General features: G+C 55.6%; 6 protein-coding genes across 6 annotated transcripts; 3 read left to right on the top strand and 3 right to left on the bottom strand.

Moving 5' to 3' along the window:
* Positions 1 to 1,672: 1,672 nt before the first annotated feature.
* Positions 1,673 to 3,408, bottom strand: JDV02_005382 (uncharacterized protein). The gene has a single exon (XM_047986672.1). It carries the CDS (start codon positions 3,022 to 3,024, stop codon positions 1,999 to 2,001), a length of 1,026 nt encoding a protein of 341 aa, XP_047842655.1. The 5' UTR covers positions 3,025 to 3,408; the 3' UTR covers positions 1,673 to 1,998.
* Positions 3,409 to 3,789: 381 nt separating this feature from the next.
* On the top strand, positions 3,790 to 5,772 carry zrg17 (cation diffusion zinc membrane transporter Zrg17). The gene is made up of 2 exons (XM_047986671.1): positions 3,790 to 4,380; positions 4,465 to 5,772. Exons 1-2 carry the CDS (start codon positions 4,144 to 4,146, stop codon positions 5,566 to 5,568), a joined length of 1,341 nt encoding a protein of 446 aa, XP_047842654.1. The 5' UTR covers positions 3,790 to 4,143; the 3' UTR covers positions 5,569 to 5,772.
* On the bottom strand, positions 5,507 to 9,100 carry msp1 (mitochondrial dynamin GTPase Msp1). The gene is made up of 3 exons (XM_047986670.1): positions 8,613 to 9,100; positions 6,522 to 8,546; positions 5,507 to 6,470 (listed from the first exon to the last, which is right to left on the bottom strand). The coding sequence occupies exons 1-3, from the start codon at positions 8,908 to 8,910 to the stop codon at positions 6,028 to 6,030; spliced, it is 2,766 nt and encodes a 921-aa protein (XP_047842653.1). The 5' UTR covers positions 8,911 to 9,100; the 3' UTR covers positions 5,507 to 6,027.
* Positions 9,101 to 9,435: 335 nt separating this feature from the next.
* Positions 9,436 to 12,295, top strand: SPB1 (AdoMet-dependent rRNA methyltransferase spb1). Its single transcript, XM_047986669.1, has 2 exons — positions 9,436 to 9,659; positions 9,715 to 12,295. The coding sequence occupies exons 1-2, from the start codon at positions 9,492 to 9,494 to the stop codon at positions 12,127 to 12,129; spliced, it is 2,583 nt and encodes an 860-aa protein (XP_047842652.1). The 5' UTR covers positions 9,436 to 9,491; the 3' UTR covers positions 12,130 to 12,295.
* On the bottom strand, positions 12,138 to 13,682 carry JDV02_005378 (uncharacterized protein). The gene is made up of 5 exons (XM_047986668.1): positions 13,301 to 13,682; positions 13,038 to 13,198; positions 12,528 to 12,963; positions 12,395 to 12,460; positions 12,138 to 12,337 (listed from the first exon to the last, which is right to left on the bottom strand). Exons 1-5 carry the CDS (start codon positions 13,570 to 13,572, stop codon positions 12,259 to 12,261), a joined length of 1,014 nt encoding a protein of 337 aa, XP_047842651.1. The 5' UTR covers positions 13,573 to 13,682; the 3' UTR covers positions 12,138 to 12,258.
* A 3,110-nt stretch (positions 13,683 to 16,792) lies between these two features.
* FLC3_1 (Putative flavin carrier protein 3) lies at positions 16,793 to 17,742 on the top strand (the record flags this gene model as incomplete). The annotated part of the gene is made up of 2 exons (XM_047986667.1): positions 16,793 to 17,654; positions 17,729 to 17,742. The coding sequence occupies 2 exons, from the start codon at positions 16,793 to 16,795 to the stop codon at positions 17,740 to 17,742; spliced, it is 876 nt and encodes a 291-aa protein (XP_047842650.1).
* Positions 17,743 to 18,674: the final 932 nt, after the last annotated feature.

Raw genomic sequence — 18,674 nt, 5'->3', positions numbered from 1 at the left:
GGAGCCTGGGCTGTCCTGTGGAGGAAGGCCGGCGCTCGTTGCAGAAGGCAGCGCAATGCCAGGTGCCTAAGGTAGCAGCCAGTCCAGCGCTGACCAGCGGTACAGAGCGTGGCCCCGAGGATAATGGGACGGCGGGTGTCGAGATCAACAGGCAGACCTTTAGTGGAGGGTTAGCACTAAACTACAGTACCTAAGGTAGGTACCATTCCACCTGGCAGGTTCCAGGCTGCCCGCCCGTTACCTAACGCCCTCCTCCAGGCCTTCATAGGAGCGACCTTACCTTAGTAAGGTAGGTACCAGTTAGTAGTAGTTGCCCGGGAGAGATTGGTGGCGGCTACAGCGATGATTGGAACTTGGCACGCGCGCTGGCGCTGTCTAGCAGGCTGTCCAGGGCGCCGAGCCCACTGGACCGGCTGTCCGACAGCGGCGCTGGGGCGGGCAGTATGGGGCGGCACGGGTCACCTCAGGCAGGTCTGTCCGGACCAGGTCAAGGCGCTCCATCGGGTCCTTCAACGGCGCCATCTGCTACGGGGCGGCATACATCAAGTGGCGCAACGGGCCCATTGCTGGTGGTCTGCCCACCTGGAAAACTGATCAACAAAGGCCATGCTCGGCCGAAGGGCGGATGCTTGGGTGCATGACTTGCATGCATTGATGCATGGGCGAGATTGGGTGCTATTATACTGTGTAGGGGTGGTGCATGTTGTCGGACGGGGGCATGTGACGGGCCTGGCGCCTACGTTACTTTGCCCGCAGTGTCGGTCGGTCCTTTGTGAGTCTGTTGGTCTGATTAGGGGCGGAAATGGACCCCCAGGCTTGACAGCTCCCGCCATCAGCGCGCACCTACAGCACGATCCGGCAGAGCGTGGCCCTCCCTGTGGCGATCAGCAGCTCGCGCTTCGGTCGCCACTCGCTCGCCGCACATCAAACTGGACCAAGTGACTCGGAGCCTTAACCCCGGAGACTGGTAGGCTCATGTCCCTCCGCCTTGATATTGGATGCTTGGCTTGGCCATCTGTCTCATGTAGGGTGAGGTTCACGGCCGTCAGTCAAGGACAGACACCAGTCCGTGAGCAGCCAACCAACATCTCAGGTGAAGAACTACGACTAGGTAGGTACCCAGCCTGGTGCCCCGAGGCTTAAAGCTGGGGAGGCGTTCGGTGATGGAAAAAAGATTCTGGCCTGACTTAAAACGACATTTCTGGGCCAGCGAAGTCGTCTGCCTGGTAGCTTCCGTCCTAGGAGTTGCTAACATCAAACGACGTTCTCCGTGGCTTCTTTTGTCTGTTTCCGGAAGGTCCACGTGCGCCACGTCCGTACGAGCCGATCCGCAAATTGATCTGGCGGCCTGGCGAGCGGCCATCGTTCTTGCGGATACCGTGACGATTACCAGTAATTCATCCCGCTTGTCGGCCCTGAACGAGTGCGTGCCCCCGGAGGTTGGGCCTGGCGCGGCGCCTGGTTCGTCGGCACCCACGAACTAATGCTGTGCATTCCCTGCCTCCACGGCGATCACGCCGGTCGGGTTGTCGGCGATCACTCACTCGCTGTGCGGGTGCCCAAAATGGCCAAGAGACAACAGAAGAGACAGGCCGCTGTCGATCCACGGACCTGGACGCCGCCACGGCCTGGCCTGGACGCGGTGCGAGTGCTCTTGGCGAGTCCGCGGCGTCTCGGAATTGACTGTGCGCGCTGCTTCATCGTATACTGACGTGACCACTACCCTGCCTGCTATTTACCGCACGTGCAGTGCAGTAAAGACTGTAAAGTACAGTATGGTGCAGCGCGGGACTTGCTTTCTCCCACGCGTGTCTCTGCTCGAGATTATTGCACGCAAGAATTCTAAGATGAGATATGGCTCCGCAGCACGGCTAATACTACTCGCTGTGCAAACATGCTGCGCCCGAGCCAAGGCAAAGCGGGAGGTCCAAATTGCACATCGTGTTCGAGCTTGATGCAAAGCAAGTCATGTTAGTCGCTGACCACAATATCAGAGTCTCAATCGCCACTAATCTTGGCGTGGCGAAAGTACTTCATCCCAACCCACGCCACCACGACCCAGACCCAAGCCATGACGCCCGTCAGGATGATGAGGGCCGGGTAGTATCCTATTATGGGCAACGTTTCGTCGTCTTCTAGCTCCGGCGGCGCGTACGGCGTCTTCCCCACGTCCCATGCCCATTTCCAGACCTCAAGACAGGAGCCCATGCCGATGACGAAGACGAACCAAGTGACTGTGAGGACAACCCATCCCCACCACTCCGTCTCTGCATAGTCCCAGTCCGAGTCGGCCGGCGGGATCGCGTTCGTCGAAATGCCGCTGTACGACAAGGGCGATTTAGCCTGCTGGAAGGACCGCCGTCTGTTGGCTGTGCCTCCTCGGCCGCCGCCAAAGTGTGATTCTGAGCCGGACGACATGGACATGCCGGTTCGGAGCGGCAATGACGTGCCTGCTATCTGCAAGCCGTCCTCCTCGTCTGTTGTCGATGTATATGCATTCGATCGTTCCCCGTCGCGGTCCTTATGGGACGCTGCCGAGGCAGTTGTCGGGCCGGTCGCCGCGGTCGTCTTGGCCGTGCTCGGTTGGGAAGACGGCTCGTCGACCAACGGACGCTGAGAAAGGCTGGCAAACGTGAGACCAAGGGCGTCGTGATCGTTCATGGCGTGAATTGACGGGGACCCTGATGAATCTGGGTCCAAGTCGGAGCCATGTGAGGTATCGATGATCAAAGCCCTGCTGTCTCTGCGCTCACGTTGTGCACCCCTCCCGAGCAGTGCCACCTTTCTAAGGGATCCCCTGCGTCGTCGCGTCTTGTGCTGCTGTGCCGCGGCTGCGACGGCGGGAGCCGAAATGGCAGCCGCACCTTCATCGTCAGTCTCGTGGGGCGGCTTCGTGTCGCTGGCCGGCCGTAAAAAAGGAAGCCTCGAGAGCAGGCTTGAGCCCGATGGAGCGCGTCGGTGGGAGGTGGACGCGGAGGGTACGGGAGGATCGTCCGGCTGACCCGTAGGTGTGCCTTCCTCCATACCGAGGCGGCGCAACTTGTCAAGCGGGCGGCCTGATGCAGGACGTGGTATCGAGCAACGGGCCAGGGGGGCGCATCGGTTGGCAATCAAAGGCTGGGCAGACGCAGCAGGCAGCTCTTGGCCGGAGCTCGATCAATGTCGCGGCATGGCAATGCGCTGCCACAAAGCGTACATGTAGCTCTCTCGGTACGGAGCGCGGTTGTGCGACAAGATCTGGACGCTGCTCGCTGGGACGGTGGTGCGTCAGGTGCTTTGCGACGCGGATCAAGTTGGTGTCTGGGAAGTTCGTATGGCCAGCAGCACCATGTGCCGTAGGGAGTTCCTGGCAGACCCGCAACGACGCCATCAAGGCTAGGTATTGGACAACTGGGGTGTTCAGCAGTGTCGCGAGCCTACCGACCTGTGCGGTACCTAATTTACCTGGGCTACACCTTCCGAAGGTTCCAATGGATCCCTCCTACTAACATCAGGTATGGTAGTACAAGGCTAGCAGCTCAGTCACGCCAAGGCCCATTCATCAATGGCCCAGCCAGTGGACCGGACCTGGGAGTGACCAGGGTGGCCCGGGTAGGTACCTACCTTAGATGCTTAGGTACTACCTTAGGTCCTTCGTGCATCGCGCCGGCTGCCTATCAAGGTGCCGCCAGCGTCCCCCAGTGGCATGGAGGGACCCAGCCAGGCGCCCCCCTGGGCGGTGCCCCTCCTCCTGGGTCAAACCGCCCATGCCACGATGGCGCTGCCCGAATCGCTCCATTCACCTGCTTGCTCGTCTTCACGAAGCTCCTTCGCGCTGCCTGCCAGCTCCATCCTGCGCCCTGCTGATCTGTCTGTCCAATCGCTTCGGCCCGACGACACTCCGTGACCTGGGCTTGTTGCCTCCAGCACCTTGAACTCAAGTTGCTGGGCCCTGACCATCACGCTAACGCCGCCAACTGCTGGCAGCCCACGGTGCCTCGCAAAGCTTCGCATCTTACCGCATCAATCGGCGTCGACAAGGCAGCGGAGGGGCAAGATAACGGCCGCGCGGGCGCGATCGTAACTCTGTCTCCAGCATTGCAAGTGCCCGTTCGCCAATCATACGCATCGAGTGCAATCGCAATCTCCCGTCAACGGTGGCTTATGGATTCGCCCAAGCATCACGCATCTCAACCCCCTCCTACCTTTGTCATCGACGGCACCGACGACTTTTCATCGTCGACTGGCGACCCATCCCTCCCCGCATCCGGGCCAGGCTTTCTCTCCCCATCCGTCGCCATGCCTGGCGAGGCAGACACCTTGGATTCGTCTCAGGGGCCACCCGCCCCGAACCCCTTCAATTTCCAGACACAAGTCATTTCAACCTCTCCTGTCAAGTCGGTGCGTCGCAAGTTCTCTATGGCCACAGGCAGTGCGCCTTTGCCTTCCGTTCACCAGGAGCTCTGCTGACACGCAACCACACAGAACATCGGGCAGCGCCGTGGCCACAGATACAAGCATAGTAGCATCTCGGCGCAGCACCAAATCTTCCAGGAGCCACCTCCGAGACCACCCCCAGTACTCCCCGCGTCACTTCCCATACCAACAATCGCTGAAGCATGGAAGAGCACGCAGAGAGACCAGCGGACGCGGCTCTACTGGAGCTTGTGTCACCTCGCAGTCGCTGTCTTCGTGTTTTTCAAGTCTGAGGGCTCGCTCGCTGCCATGGCTTTGTCTCACTTGGTTTTCTTTGACGCTGGCAGCGCCGCTGTTTGCGCCGCGGTTGAGGTGCTTGGGAATTTCGAGGTCTGGCGACGAAGCAGTATCAGACATCCCTTTGGCCTCGAAAGGGCCGAGGTCCTTGCCGGCTTTGCCCTGTCCATCTTTCTCCTTTTCGGCGGCTTTGACCTCGTCTCTCACAACCTCAAGCACTTTCTTGAGTCTCTAGGAAGCCACGAGGCACACCACGAGCATGCGCACGAGCATGTCTCTGCCGGTAGTGTTGACCTAGTTGCGGGAGTCGCCATCGTCAGCACCCTCATCTCGGCCTATGGTTTGAAGAATCACGCACGGATCGCAAAGGTCATGAGGGTCTCATACCTTGCGGCCATGCCGAGCGTGCTCTCCAACCCGTTCCATTTTCTCACCCTCTTCTTCTCGGCGTTGATAGCCTTACTTCCACTGTTCTCCATCTCACTATACACGTGGCTGGACAGGCTGATTTGCGCAATCATTGCCCTGGCCATGTTCGGCCTTGGGATGAGAGTCGCAATAGCCCAGGGCTTAATGCTTCTCATGTCCTATGGCGGCAGCAACGGAAGCTCTGGGGTCTCGGCTGTCTTGCGTGAGATCGAGTCCGAGACCGCTATTTCCCGGGTTGAGGACGCACAGTTCTGGCAGGTCCATTATGGCCTTTGCATGGCCAACTTGCGGCTTAGCATTGCGAAGGGGTACGACGAAACGTCTCTGACTAAATTACGGAGCCGCATCTCGGCCCTGATTCAGAATCGTCTTGGTGAGGGCTATGGTACGGGAGGCTTTATTCGGTGGGAGGTGACTTTGCAGATGCGTACAGACGCTGCTACATAGGATGACTATCCCCTGTCTAGATGCGGACCGGTTGGCATGACGGTCTGGAAAAGGCCTGTGGCCTGAGTAGTTCATATCACATGTGTATTGAACAGCGGTCCGAGAACACAGACGAAGCTACTCTGTTAATTCGCGTGTACATGGCTGATGGTCTTGAGTATACTTCTTTTTTGAGTAGGGTATCCTTTTGAAATCATTGTAGCCAATTCGTGCCGCTGCCCATGACTGGCCCTTGGCATGTCTAGCAGGTTAAATGTATCTTTACGAGAGAAGAGAGAGCTTCCAGAGTCCCTTCGCCTCAATGAGGACACAGTCTTGGCGTGACGAATGCCAGGAACAAAATGCACATCTTGCCTCCACATATACTCCGAGCTGTCTTGTGTTAACACAGGTAAAGAAAGGGAAAGGGGTTGATGCTGGGAAAAGGGAGAAAACACCGCGCCGAGGTTGCCTCCCTGCTTAAAATAGGCCCCATCGTCCCCGTTCCTTGGGCGCATCCCGACGGCGCCCGGCACCTGATGCTCGCTCCCGGTCACGGCCTTCAAGCTGCCGCAAGCTCTCCATCTTCTCCAGAACGAGTTCGAGCAGGTCCTTGCGGCGGATGACCTCGAGGTGCTTGCGGATACGCGGGTCCTCCTTTGCGAACCGCTCGACCTCTTCCTCGGAGAGGTGTCGGCCGAGCCGCAAATCCAGCTCGCGCGGAAAGTTGTAGTAGAACTCGGAGAGCAACTCAACGTTGAGGAAAAGGACTGCCGTCGAAGCCAGCTTGGAAGCGGCTGCATCCAGGAAGACTTCCGGGCAGTAGTACTTGTTTTTGACTGTGGCACACTGCTTGGACCGAACAGCCAACAAGCGCATCTTGATGATGTCGGCCCGGTCTCGAAGGAAGACGGCCTCGCGTCCTACAGAATCGTTAGAGAGTATGCGGGGAAACCTAGCAGGGAGTAAGCTACCTTTGCTCAGAAGAGCAGCACTGAACCCGCCGGCACCGCTCCGCCCGTCACCCTCGACCATGATTTCGCCCTTGCGGGCTTTGTCCACAAAACTCATGACCTCTTTCAGCTTTCTTCGTCCACCGACTGTTGACTCGAGTTGGCCCATAGCGAATTCGCAGTCTTGCAGCTCCTTCTTAAGCACATCACCTACATGTTGCCGACCCTGTGCCCATTCTCTGTCCTCAATGTCAACCTCGAATTTGAAAGGTTTGATGCAGTTTTCGACTTGATCACTCGTGCTGTAAAAACGTTCGTTGAGTATCGTCGACGCCGCTTCCATGATTGCCTTCCTTGCAAAGGGATGTGTGGCGAAGTTGGAGCTGCTCAACAGCCGGTCGACGTGGGCCTGCAGCGACGACGCGACAACCGTGGTGGCAAGCCGTCCGACACCCAGCTTGGTCAAGGCTGAGGTTGACGCATCAAGCTGTCGACGCCAGTATAGTGAATCAACATTTGCCTTCGGCAAATCGGCGATCTGATCTGGCTCTAGTTGCGCAACTGCCAAGTCTGCGATGGGCTTGTTCCAATACCTGGATGCTAATAAGTCGAGCACCTTCTGGTCTAGCTCGCTCTTAAGGAGTTCCTGCATCTGCGGACGTCCGAATTCCTCGGTGAATTGCTTAAAGGAGTGCTTGAACGCATCGAGGCTCTCCGCCAAATAGGACTCGGCGGAGAGCGGCCGGTCATTGTACTGAACCTTGAACTCGTACGTTGCTTCTTCCAATTCTTGTCTGATGGCATCGCTTGTGGTCTGTAAGCTCGATGACATGGTTTGCTCCAAGACGTGCATCAACTTCTTGCGCAGCGTGGTGGTCCCCACACTGACCCCGGCGTCTGGGCCGAACTCGAACGGGTGTGACGAGAAGAACGAGTTCTCGTGCTTTGCGATGGCCGAGAGGAGATCTTTTGGACCCATTTTGAAGAGCCCTGGGGATTGTGGCGCCTTCGAAACAACGCCCACGTAGCCCAACCGGAGCGGATACTGCTTGTCGTTCAAGATGGCAGCACCCCTGACTGGATCAACCAGGTCCATCTTGGTGACTACTCCGATGGTCCGCTCTCCCCGGGGATCGACCCGTCTGGATGCCCGCAACGCTGTTGAGTTGGCGAGATCGACATCCGCAGCCGAGATAGCGAGAATGACATTGGGGGGCTGAATGTACTTGTCGCACAGTTCTGAAATTTTTTGTTTCAGCTCTAGCGGCTGATTTTGGCCAACAACCTGGATGTAGCCGGGAAGGTCGATAAGTGAGAGATCTGGGACGTTCGCAGAGTGGATGGTTAGATGGATCGGGTCGTCCGAGACGCACTCTGCATCGGATACTGCGAGGTTGAGCTCCGTAAGCGTCCGCTGTATGGACGAAAAGTCGGTGATATGCCTCAGGCCCAAGTCCGGGAATTCTCCATACTCTTCTGTTGATTCAGGAGTGTTGACAAGAGTCAATTCGATGGGTCGTCTCGTCACCATATTGGATCCTTTAGGAAGAAATTCGTGTCCGACGATGGCCTCAAGGACGGAGCTCTTCCCTGATGATTGCGAGCCAATAACAACTATAGATGGTAATGTCAGAGAGCTCGACTGTCCGACCTTTTGAAGTATAGTCCGAATCTCGATCATCTTCTTGGTCAATATCATCATCTGGTCGTCCTTGGCCACTTCGTCGAGTTCGCGAGGATCCTCCTCGCTGGACCTGTCGTATCCGTATGCTGCGGCAGATGCGCCGACAGCGGCGGCCGCGCCTAGCTTGCTCTGCTTTGGGTCGCCGTCACCGCCAGGGCCTCCTGACCCTCCGGTCCCAATGTCTTCATGGATTCGGAGCACCTTCTTCAACCAGTCCGGCACTTCCACTTGTTCCTTGGTGGTCTCCCACCCGTGATAAGTCTGCTCTGCGATTTCTCTGGCGCCGCCAAAAATGGTCGATGCTGTATTTGAGACGGTATCCTTGGTTGTGTTGAATATATCGATCGCGTAGGCGCTTGCCTCTGTCGACGACGAGCGAGTCAGCACTGGGTTTGAGCAAGAGAAGGGGAAGGTGGCGCGGAACGTACGAGTGGCCTGGTACTGAACCCATGCAAATGCGCCGATGGCTAAACCGCCAAACATGGCTGGTATCCTGGCAAACTTGACGACAAGCTTAGGCAGGAACCGCGCAAAGGAGGCGTTCCGGGCAGTCACTGCGTTATGGAAGGCGTTGCCACCGAACCACATGCGCTTTTGAGTAGCGCGCACGGTGGCATCCGCCCGAAGCAGCCCTCCAGTCGGGAATCGGTGCAGGTGTCGAACCGGACTGGCTGGGACGCGTCGCGTCAACGGGCGCAGCCCCGCGGCGAGGACCCGTCCGCTCATTGTTTCGTCGGGAGTGTCACGCCGCGTGTGTGTCTGCGTATGCGAACGGTCAGGTCAGGCAACTGCGTCGAAAACGACGCCTTCACCGGGCCCGAGTAAGAGAGCGAAAGTCGACTTGGTTGAGGCGTGGCATGTGGAGGGTAAGGAGCGGCGAAAGGTCTCGCAACTTGGGATGATGAAGGTGGGTTTGTTGGAGACGACTTGCAGCAGCACTGCATCATCGAGCCACTGCCCAGTGGGTGGCTTGCCTGACAGCCTTGAACCAAGGCTAAGTCACACCAGGTACCTTCCTCCACTACAGTACCTAGGTACCTAAGCATGCTAAGGTACCATCAATTATGCGCGTTCCACACGTTCGGGCGGCTGGAGAGGTGGGTGGGACCCGCCGAGGCTGCCGTTGGATTGGGAGTCCCGCAGTTCCTGGACCCCCATTCCTGCTATCGCCACGTGATGTCCTTATCTGGAACAAAATTTCTGGAAGTCTGCAGTTCTTGGTGCTCGCGGGGCCTTTTTCTGCGGCCGTGGCTCTGTCATAGAGAACCGGACGTGCTGCTGCTTCTTCGCCGTCCACCACCGTCATTATGGCGATTCAAAAGAAGCATGGCAAGGGCCGTTTGGACAAGTGGTACAAGCTTGCCAAGGAAAAGGGCTATCGCGCCCGTGCTGCTTTCAAGCTCATCCAGCTGAACAAGAAGTATGGCTTCTTGGAGAAGAGCAAGGTTCTTTTGGACCTCTGCGCCGCCCCTGGCGTGAGTCTGCCATTTGTCAAAGAATGCCTCCCAATTGCTGACAAGCTGCATGCAGTCGTGGTGTCAGGTAGCCGCGGAGGTCATGCCGGTCAACAGTCTGATCGTTGGTGTCGATCTCGCACCGATCAAGCCGATACCCAGAGTCATCACATTTCAGAGCGACATCACAACCGAGAAATGCCGTGCCACTATTCGACAACACTTCAAGACTTGGAAGGCCGACACGGTTCTGCACGACGGGGCGCCCAATGTTGGTACGGCCTGGGCGCAGGACTCGTTCAACCAGGCCGAGCTGGCTCTCCAGGCCATGAAATTGGCAACGGAATTCCTCGTTGAAGGGGGTACTTTCGTCACCAAGGTGTTCCGTTCCAAGGACTACAACCCCCTTCTTTGGGTTCTGAACCAGCTCTTCACCAAGGTCGAAGCCACCAAACCCCCTTCGTCCCGAAATGTGTCTGCCGAAATCTTCGTCGTCTGCCGTGGGTACAAAGCCCCAAAGAAAATGGACCCCCGCTTCTTAGATCCCAAGTCTGTCTTCGCAGAACTCGCCGGTGCGACACCGAATAACGAAGCCAAAGTTTACAATCCCGAGGTCAAGAAGCGCAAGCGTGAGGGTTATGAGGAAGGCGATTACACGCAGTTCAAGGAAGTCCCGGCGAGCGAATTCATCCAAACGACAGATCCGATTGCCATCCTGGGAAGCTCTAACAAACTCACCTTTGAGCAACCGAGGAATGGGGACGTCGCCTTGGCTGCACTGGACAAACTTCCCGAGACCACTGCTGAGATCAGGACATGCTGTGCAGATCTCAAGGTTCTGGGCCGTAAGGATTTCAAGCTGCTGCTGAAATGGAGGCTCAGAGTCCGAGAGATCTTTGGCTTCAAGACGAAAACATCCACCGACGACGCCGACAAGGAGGAGACAGAGGAGGTTGCCGAAGTGGGCTCCATGGACGAGGAGCTTCGCATACAGGAAGAACTTCAGGCGCTGAAAGACAAGGACAGTAGTAAGAAGAAGCGCGAAAAGCGGAAAGAAAACGAGCGCAAGCAACGGGAGATCGTTCGCATGCAACTCAACATGGTTGCGCCAATGGACATTGGAATGGAGGAAGCGGGTCCGATCGGCGAAGGCTCCATGTTTTCGCTCAAGAAAGTCGACAAGACGGACGCAATGCGGAGACTGGCCCGAGGCAAAATGACCAAGGTTGGCGACGACGCCAAAAAGGTCGAGGACAACGGACACGCCCAGGCAAATAACGAGGATGAAGAGACCGATGAAGAGGAGGATCGACTCGAACGGGAGCTTGACTCCATGTATGACAACTATCGTGAACGCAAGGCCGAAGCCGATGCGAAGTATCGGGCAAAGAAAGCCAGGAAGGAACATGGCGACGATGAATGGGAAGGTCTCTCTGGCAGCGAGAAGGATGAGAAAAGCGAATCAAGCGACCTTGACGAGGAAGACTCATCGGATGACGACGATGAAGGGTTATCCGACAAAGGTTTGCTGAGGGATTTGGACGACACCGAGCCGTCTGAGAGCGGCTTGTCCAAGCGGGCCGCAGCGTTTTTCAATCAAGATGTCTTCAAGGGGATCACTCTCCCCGGCTTGAAAGAGAGCAAGGCTGAGAGGAATTCTCTTGCAAACCCTCCGGAATCCCGGACGACCCTGAGCAAGGCGACAGATATTGTGCCGGCCGCACAAGCGGCTGCAGTCGAGCCAGAGTTCGAGTCCGAGTCCGACAACGAGAGCAAGCCTTTCGAGACGGTGAAAGCTGGAGACGAGGACTGGGAAGACGAGACAAATCGGCGACCAGACGGGAAGTTGGGTGAGTGCAAAGCCATTTACAGGACCCTTGCGCCTTTCATCGTCGGCACCCTAGGGAGAGCAGATACTGACCGTCTTTGCGTAGATATCGACATCATTACTGCCGAGGCCATGACCCTCGCACACCAGCTTGCCACGGGGCAAAAGACCAGCCATGACGCCGTGGATGACGGTTTCAATAAATGGGCTTTCCGTGATCGCGACGGACTGCCAGAGTGGTTCATTGATGAGGAGTCGAAGCACGACAAACCTATGAAGCCCATCACCAAGGCCGCCGCACAAGCAATCAAGGAAAAGATGCGGGCGTTCAACGCGCGGCCCATCAAGAAGGTGCGGGAGGCGAAGGCACGCAAGAAGTTCAAGGCTGCGCAGAAGCTGGAGAAGCTGAAGAAGAAGTCGGACATGCTCGCAAACGATGAGGGTATGACAGAGAAGGAGAAGGCGGAGAGCATAGCCAAGCTGCTGAGCAAGGCTGCACGCAAGAAGCCATCGCAGCCTGCGAAGCTGGTCGTGGCAAAGGGCTTGAACAGGGGTATTCAAGGCCGGCCAAAGGGCATCAAGGGCCGATACCGCATGGTTGATCCGAGGATGAAGAAGGAGCTGAGGGCCCAAAAGAGGGTATCACAGCGCAAGAAGAGGTGATGAGTTGGATGCAAAGGCTGAAGATCCATTCGCATTATAGCTACGAATACTTTGGGATAGATCAGATATGTGATGAGCTGTATGGTAGTCATCACCATCGTAGCGTAATTGTACTTGGCGGGATGCAGGTTACCTGTCGTCCGCTCGCCCAAGGTTCCGCAGCAACGACGCCAATGGAAATAGCGTCCCACTGAACTCCATGTCGTACCTTTGCAATAAGACGGTCAGCGACGTGCGGGGCCCCGTTCGTTGTTTGACTACGAACCAGTAATTGATAGCAACAACGAAACCTTGATCGCCCGGTATGCAGGACTGAGAAACCTTGTGATACCTGTCCGCGGGAGTGCTGTTAGACGTCATGTGGATCGTGAATCACGATGCTGCATCTCGAGACTCACCACATGGCAGGCAAGTATAGCATATCCCCGGGTTCCAAGGTGACGTGCATGGGATTGGCAAGCCGAGCAAGAGAAGTCGCGTTGGGGTCAACGTTGTCAGGGTCCCATGTGACAAACGGGACCGGCTCCTGGTCATGGTCGATTTCTAGGGAGAAGCCGTCGCGCTGAGGACGTCGTATATACGTCGCGGGCGGGAGGAGCTTCTCATTCATGCAAGGCTGACATAGTGGCGGGAGAAGAACAAAGTGCTTCCTGCCGCGGACCTGGACAAAGATGTTCTCGAAATTGTCCTTGTGCGCGGCGGTCACAGATTTGGAGTTCCCTATCCAGAGGTTGATGGCGTCTGGGGCCTTTTGGAGGGCTATGCGCGCGAACGGTATGTCCTTTTGGGCATCTGGGAACAGGGTCAAGTACTCGTCCCGGAGGTTGTCGTTTTCTATAGCGGCGCAAGAACGGCCCTCAGCCAAGGGGGATCGAGGAGGAGAGCAGAGAAGGAGGGAAAGCACTGACGGGTCTGGGCATATCTAGTCTCTGCATCGCGGGGGAACGCCAGGTCCGTCTCCTGACGAATCACGTAGTCGAGGAACTCATCAAACGGCTGGCTCTCCTCATGAGGCTTGGCAAGGACGAGACACTGGTGCGCAGGTGAGAAGGTAGGCGAGTCTGCGTTTCTGAAGGAGAAACAGATGGTCATGTCAGAGGCCCCGCGTATCTATCTACCGGCCACAAGCAGAATCATGCGCGGCGAGGAGAGGACAGGGGGCGTATCGTACCCATGGGGTGTAACGGCAACATTGACGAACTCGTCAGCGAGCGCAGCCTTGAGGTAGGCGGCGTCCCATTTGCGACAGGCCTTCCACGAGTCTGCGCCGCCCCGAATCACAAACGGCGCGTTGCGTGAGACAAAGCGCATGAACTCGAGAGGGCTGGGCTCCGACTCGAGCTCTTCAACGGTGGAGCTGTTGAGTTCGTTGAAGGTCGTGATGAGCTCCTCGAGAGCCGCGTCGACTGTGGCTGCTGCGCGCGTGGCAGCAGCAGCAGCCATGGATGCGGCGGAGGCTGTTTTTCGGCGACTGCACACGAATCGACCGCGAACAAGGCAGCGCCTTGCCTCTATCGTATGCTGTTGAAGCTGCACGGGCCGTGAGACACCAGATGACTCTATGGGTGGACCAAGCGCAATGTAACAGACCGCGGGGTTGTTAAAAGTGAGAAAAGCGGGTCGCGCAGCTGGCAGGCCCTGGGAGGGGATCTCGCAGCTGCGCGTCTATCTCCCCAGGGGTCACCCTTTCGCTTCTTTTTTGGACACACATTGCTCTTGATGCCCTTCGTCAGGCTTATATTGAAGAATCAACATTCCATCGTTATGCATGTCAGTAAAAGTTTCACGCTTCCGCAATCTATCGCCTGCACGTCTATCCAGAGGTGCCATCTGCAAGCAAAGCGCCTGCCACCATAGAGCTTGTTGCATGCTCAGCCCTTGAACCTATTATACCCACTACCAAGCACTCGTTTGGCGAGGTTTCCTTGTTTAAAACAAAAGGCGATTGCGCCTTCTAGTCATCGAGGGAAGCCACTGCGCTTATGTGCTTGGTTCCCATTGTCAACTTCTGTGTCGATACCCCCATGACAACTTGCAAGATTCTAGACCGCGCATTCGGAACGAGGATCCTCAAAAGTCTGGAGTAGAGACTGTGTATTATCTGTAATACAGACTGGGATTCGACCGAGCTAGACTAATACCCACGACTGGAAGGATCGTATGCCACCAGACGGTACCCATTCCAGAAAAACAAAGAGACATAGCACCAACCACCAGTCATCAAGGACACTACCACTCCAATCCCTCGCCCCTTTTAGACGTTGCAGGCGACACGATGCAGCTACAAGAAAGCCGAATATAGTGTGCGTTGCCTAGCCGCAGTACTAGGAAAGTTAAGACGTAGCTCACGTTGTCTACAGACTTTCGGTATGGAACCAACACTTACCCAGTTGAGACACGCACCACTGCAGCATTGCCACCCAGTCTGGCATCGACTGCCTTTAGGAAGGCCGTTCGGGTTGCGACAGCCCCGCTCTTCGATCAATGCAGGTGTAGGAATCGCCGCCGCGAGTACGGCAAAGATTGGTAGAATGACAGCTGAAAGATGCATTTTGTTGACCGTTGTTTGAACGACGGGGAAGCAGAGGCGGACAGTGATGACTTGATATCCGCTAACCATCCAGATAAACGCTTCGTTTATATAGTTGAAGGCGGCAGCAACGCTCAAGCAAAGACTTCCTTCGCGCAGCTGCCCGTTATAGGCCTTCTGACAGGAGGAATCACCGAACCAGGACCGGCCAGTCGAACCAACAATGTTGCATTGCGGCACGGTGATCCTGTTTGCCAGGCGTTTCTGGCCCTCCAGTGGCTCACGATGCGGTAAATATTGAAGTTGAGTTGACCCAACAGCATCATGCCTATCGTTGCTAAGCTGGCCGATTCGTCTCTGCATGTGAGGTCTTCTGACCACTCAGGATTCCCGACGACAGCACTAATGCGTTCTGTTGTAAGTTATGCATTGGGTCCTTGATCCAACTGCCTGATGATGCGTGTTCAGGAAGCCAGCTTTGCTGACCGCGCATAGCCTGCACGTGAGGCAACTCCTTCTACATGGGTCGTCATATTAGCATTGTGGGCAGAGGTACACTTTAATGACAACGAAGTACAGTTATATTATTCAAAGTATCGAGCCATAGATTTCAGAGATCTCTTTTGGTCCCCGGGTTATTCCTTGGCGACTCAGTACAATATAACGTTAGTTGCAGACATAAGTGGACGCGCACCGAGCCTTTTAATGAAGACACCTTCTTCATTCGACTTAATGAGCAGAAACTTTATGTGGAACGAACGCTTTGTCGGGAGCCAGATTCCTCCGTCCGATAACATGCCGCTGGAGAGACCAGTTCATGGGCACGTTGTCGACGGCTACCCCGACATTTTCACTCAGTGTTGGTTGAGACCTCACGTTGGTTCCACGACACAGAAGCATATGCTGTCAGCACACATCGACGCTAATGCGGGAGCGGCCCGGCGCCTCTCCCCGCGTATCAACCGCCAACACGACCGGCGCAAGTCCATTCAAGATGCGAGTCTGCGAGTACCGAGGTGGTGGCTCGAGGCGGGTCGGTAATGACCGCAACCAGCATTGTGTGCACAAACAGCCCTGCAGCCTGAACGTTCACTCCCCCGCTGGTTGTGAAACACGGGAACCAACATGCATTTTGAGATCCTGAATATCACGGCTCGGTCATCTTCCTTCCATACCCGGCCAATACACGACCGCATGTTATATTCTGCCCAAGATTGGCAGCCCTTTTTAACTGTAGGTGATACCACCCCAGAATAATCGGCTGCCCCAATTTTGTCCGATCACCTGCTTGGTACCCCAATCGAGTACAGCCCTCTCGTAATAAATTCTCGTGGAGTGTAGTATAGACAACGATATCCGGGGGTTGCGTCGCGGAAAGCTAACCCACTGTGCCACCCACTCCCACCCATCTCCGGGAGTGTGCCCATGCTACATTCTCATGCTCCAACGAACAAGACAATGTCCGGAGGCTACTACAAGCAGATGGTCTGCGTCGACCAAAACGTCCCTGAACTCCATTCCAGCTTCCGTAGGATGGTGAAAGCCAGGATCCAACACTGTTCAGCCGACCTACCGATTGGCTCTTGGTTACATTCATGTTGAATGTGGCTACGGACTCATAGGCTTGCACCAGGGGTCTGAGGGGCGCAGTTCAACGAGCATTGCCATGAGCCGTACTCCTGAGCGGCACTATCCATGCTCGTGCCGCGTCCGCCAGCCCCCAAGAACCTACTGATCCCGCTCGCTCCGGCTACCCTCTGGGCTATCTCGTCCGTCACCGATTGCAGTATCAGTCGATCAGGCATCGTTCGTATCCTTCTCCTTCGTTCTCTCGCCTCCTGGGTTCTCGTTTAACTCCCGTCAGTTTGCCGGCGTCTGGCTTAATCAATCTTCAAGCAAAGCTGTGCAAGTCAAGGTACAATCCTGGCCGGTTTTCAAGCACCTGCAGACCTGCATCTGACAGCAAACGAACCAAGTCACTACGGAGATCTGAATGCTACCGACAACTCTGATCGTGTCGGTCGAGACGGGCGCCACACGGAACGACCACCTGAACCCCTACGTCGGTGGAACTCTATCCATATTTTGCCCAAATTATTCTCCCCGTTTCACCAGAAGCCAGCAACAGCCATCATGACACCTCAGATACCGCTACTTCTTATCCTCACGTCCCTGGTTTTGTTCATCTCGCCTGCTTCGGCCGAGCAGCGCCTACTATCGACCTCGCTTAATACCTGTCAACAAGAATCGGGATTCAAGGCCTCACTATTTAATGTTGTCTATACACCTGCCAATAACACTGCTAGCATTCAAATGGTTGCTACGTCCTCCGTTCAAGGCAAGGTGATATTTGACGTGGCGATTTCCGCCTATGGCTACGAATTTATCAGGCGGACTCTCAACCCTTGCGACATGAACCTCCCTGGCCTCTGCCCTATGGCCCCTGGCAAGATACCATTTGGTTTCAACTTGCCTGTTGCCGAAGATGCCGCCAAAAATATCCCCGGTATTGCCTACAATATTCCCGATCTCGATGCGAATGTCAAGGTCCTTATCAACCTGACTTCTATCAGAGAGAGTGTCGCCTGCGTGGAGGCACACATCTCGAATGGAAAGACTGTCAACCTCCTCGGACTTAGGTGGGCTACAGCCGTCGTTGCAGGCTTAACTATCCTGTCCTCTGCGGTCATCTACATGTACGGCGTGGGACATCCAAATACAGCCGCCCATATTGCTGCAAACTCGCTAGCACTTTTCGGCTACTTCCAGGCTCAGGCTATCATAGGGTTCTCTAGCGTTCCAATTCCACCTATAGTCGAGGCGTGGACTATGAATTTCCAGTGGTCAATGGGCATCATCCGCGTTGGCTTCATGCAGGATATTTTCACATGGTATCAACGCGCGACGGGCGGCATGCCGGCAAGGCTCTTTGATTCCATTACGACAGTCTCCGTCCAGGTCGCCAAGCGCTCACTGCAAAAATCGTCACTCGTGGGTAAAGCCAGCAGGCTTCTGAAGCGGAATAATATCACCACCGGCTCCGGCTCATACCTCGTCTTCGGTATCCAGCGTGTGGCTTTTAGGGCAAGGATTGAGACGACCAATGTCTTTATGACAGGGATTACGTTCTTTTACATCTCTGCTATTCTTATAGCGCTCGGAGTCGCCGCCTTCAAAGCTATTCTTGAGCTCTGCGTTAAAAGAAAGTGGATAGGCAAAGCGACGTCTCAAGACTTTCGTGATAGCTGGCCAGTCATTCTCCAGGGTGTCTTTCTCCGCATTGTCCTGATTGGTTTTCCGCCAGTCTGCATTCTCTGTTTTTGGGAGTTTACGCAAGTTGACTCGCCCGCCGAGCTCCTTCTTGCTATCTTTGTTTTCTTCGGTACGACCATCACTCTTGCGTGGGCAACGACGAGGATTATACGGATTGCACGAAGCTCTAGCAATCCGGCCTATGTTCTCTTCTCGAATACCAAGGCACTCAACAAGTGGGGCTTTCTCTATGTCCACTTTCGAGCGTCGGCATATTATTTCACTGCTCCAGCCCTCGCCTATATCGTCATTAAAGCTATGCTTGTGGCTTTTGCCCAAAGAAACGGCGTAGCGCAGGCTATAGGTCTTGTCATTCTCGAAGCCATTGCTCTGATTACCATAACCGTCATGCGACCCTGGATGGATAGGAGCACTAACCTATTCAACATATCCATCTGCGCCGTAAATCTTCTGAACGCGATATTTCTGTTTATTTTCTCTAATGTATTAAGCACCCCCATGTTGGTGGTTGGTATCGCAGGTGTTGTCTTCTTTATACTTAATGCTTCATTTTCACTCGTATTACTCACCTTGATCATGTCATCTATAGCGGCCGCCTTCTTGCGCAAAGACCCCGACGCCCGATACCGGATCATGGCTGATGATCGTACTTCCTTCATGAAGTCGCGGAGTGGAGTTAGTGTTCAGACCGAGCTGGATGCCCTTGCGGTTACAGCTCGTTGCGACAATGGAAATTGTGGTC

Source organism: Purpureocillium takamizusanense, chromosome 4 (assembly GCF_022605165.1).
Source record: "Purpureocillium takamizusanense chromosome 4, complete sequence".
Classification (NCBI taxonomy): Eukaryota; Fungi; Ascomycota; class Sordariomycetes; order Hypocreales; family Ophiocordycipitaceae; genus Purpureocillium; species Purpureocillium takamizusanense.
The sequence above is the reverse complement of the archived record's forward strand: the minus strand, read 5'-3'. Positions and strand labels throughout refer to the sequence as shown.

Bases quoted from the DNA above. Each gene is read 5' to 3' on its own strand.
- SPB1 (XM_047986669.1), top strand. From the start codon at position 9,492: ATGGCGATTCAAAAGAAGCATGGCAAGGGCCGTTTGGACAAGTGGTAC. The intron at 9,660-9,714 runs GTGAGTCTGCCA...AGCTGCATGCAG, and splicing joins ACCTCTGCGCCGCCCCTGGC to TCGTGGTGTCAGGTAGCCGC.
- JDV02_005382 (XM_047986672.1), bottom strand. From the start codon at position 3,024: ATGGAGGAAGGCACACCTACGGGTCAGCCGGACGATCCTCCCGTACCC.
- JDV02_005378 (XM_047986668.1), bottom strand. From the start codon at position 13,572: ATGGCTGCTGCTGCTGCCACGCGCGCAGCAGCCACAGTCGACGCGGCT. The intron at 12,964-13,037 runs GTCAGTGCTTTC...GCGCCGCTATAG, and splicing joins GACTAGATATGCCCAGACCC to AAAACGACAACCTCCGGGAC. The intron at 12,338-12,394 runs GTTCGTAGTCAA...CTTATTGCAAAG, and splicing joins GTTGTTGCTATCAATTACTG to GTACGACATGGAGTTCAGTG.
- msp1 (XM_047986670.1), bottom strand. From the start codon at position 8,910: ATGAGCGGACGGGTCCTCGCCGCGGGGCTGCGCCCGTTGACGCGACGC. The intron at 8,547-8,612 runs GTACGTTCCGCG...CGTCGTCGACAG, and splicing joins GGTTCAGTACCAGGCCACTC to AGGCAAGCGCCTACGCGATC. The intron at 6,471-6,521 runs GTAGCTTACTCC...ACGATTCTGTAG, and splicing joins TGCTGCTCTTCTGAGCAAAG to GACGCGAGGCCGTCTTCCTT.
- zrg17 (XM_047986671.1), top strand. From the start codon at position 4,144: ATGGATTCGCCCAAGCATCACGCATCTCAACCCCCTCCTACCTTTGTC. The intron at 4,381-4,464 runs GTGCGTCGCAAG...GCAACCACACAG, and splicing joins CAACCTCTCCTGTCAAGTCG to AACATCGGGCAGCGCCGTGG.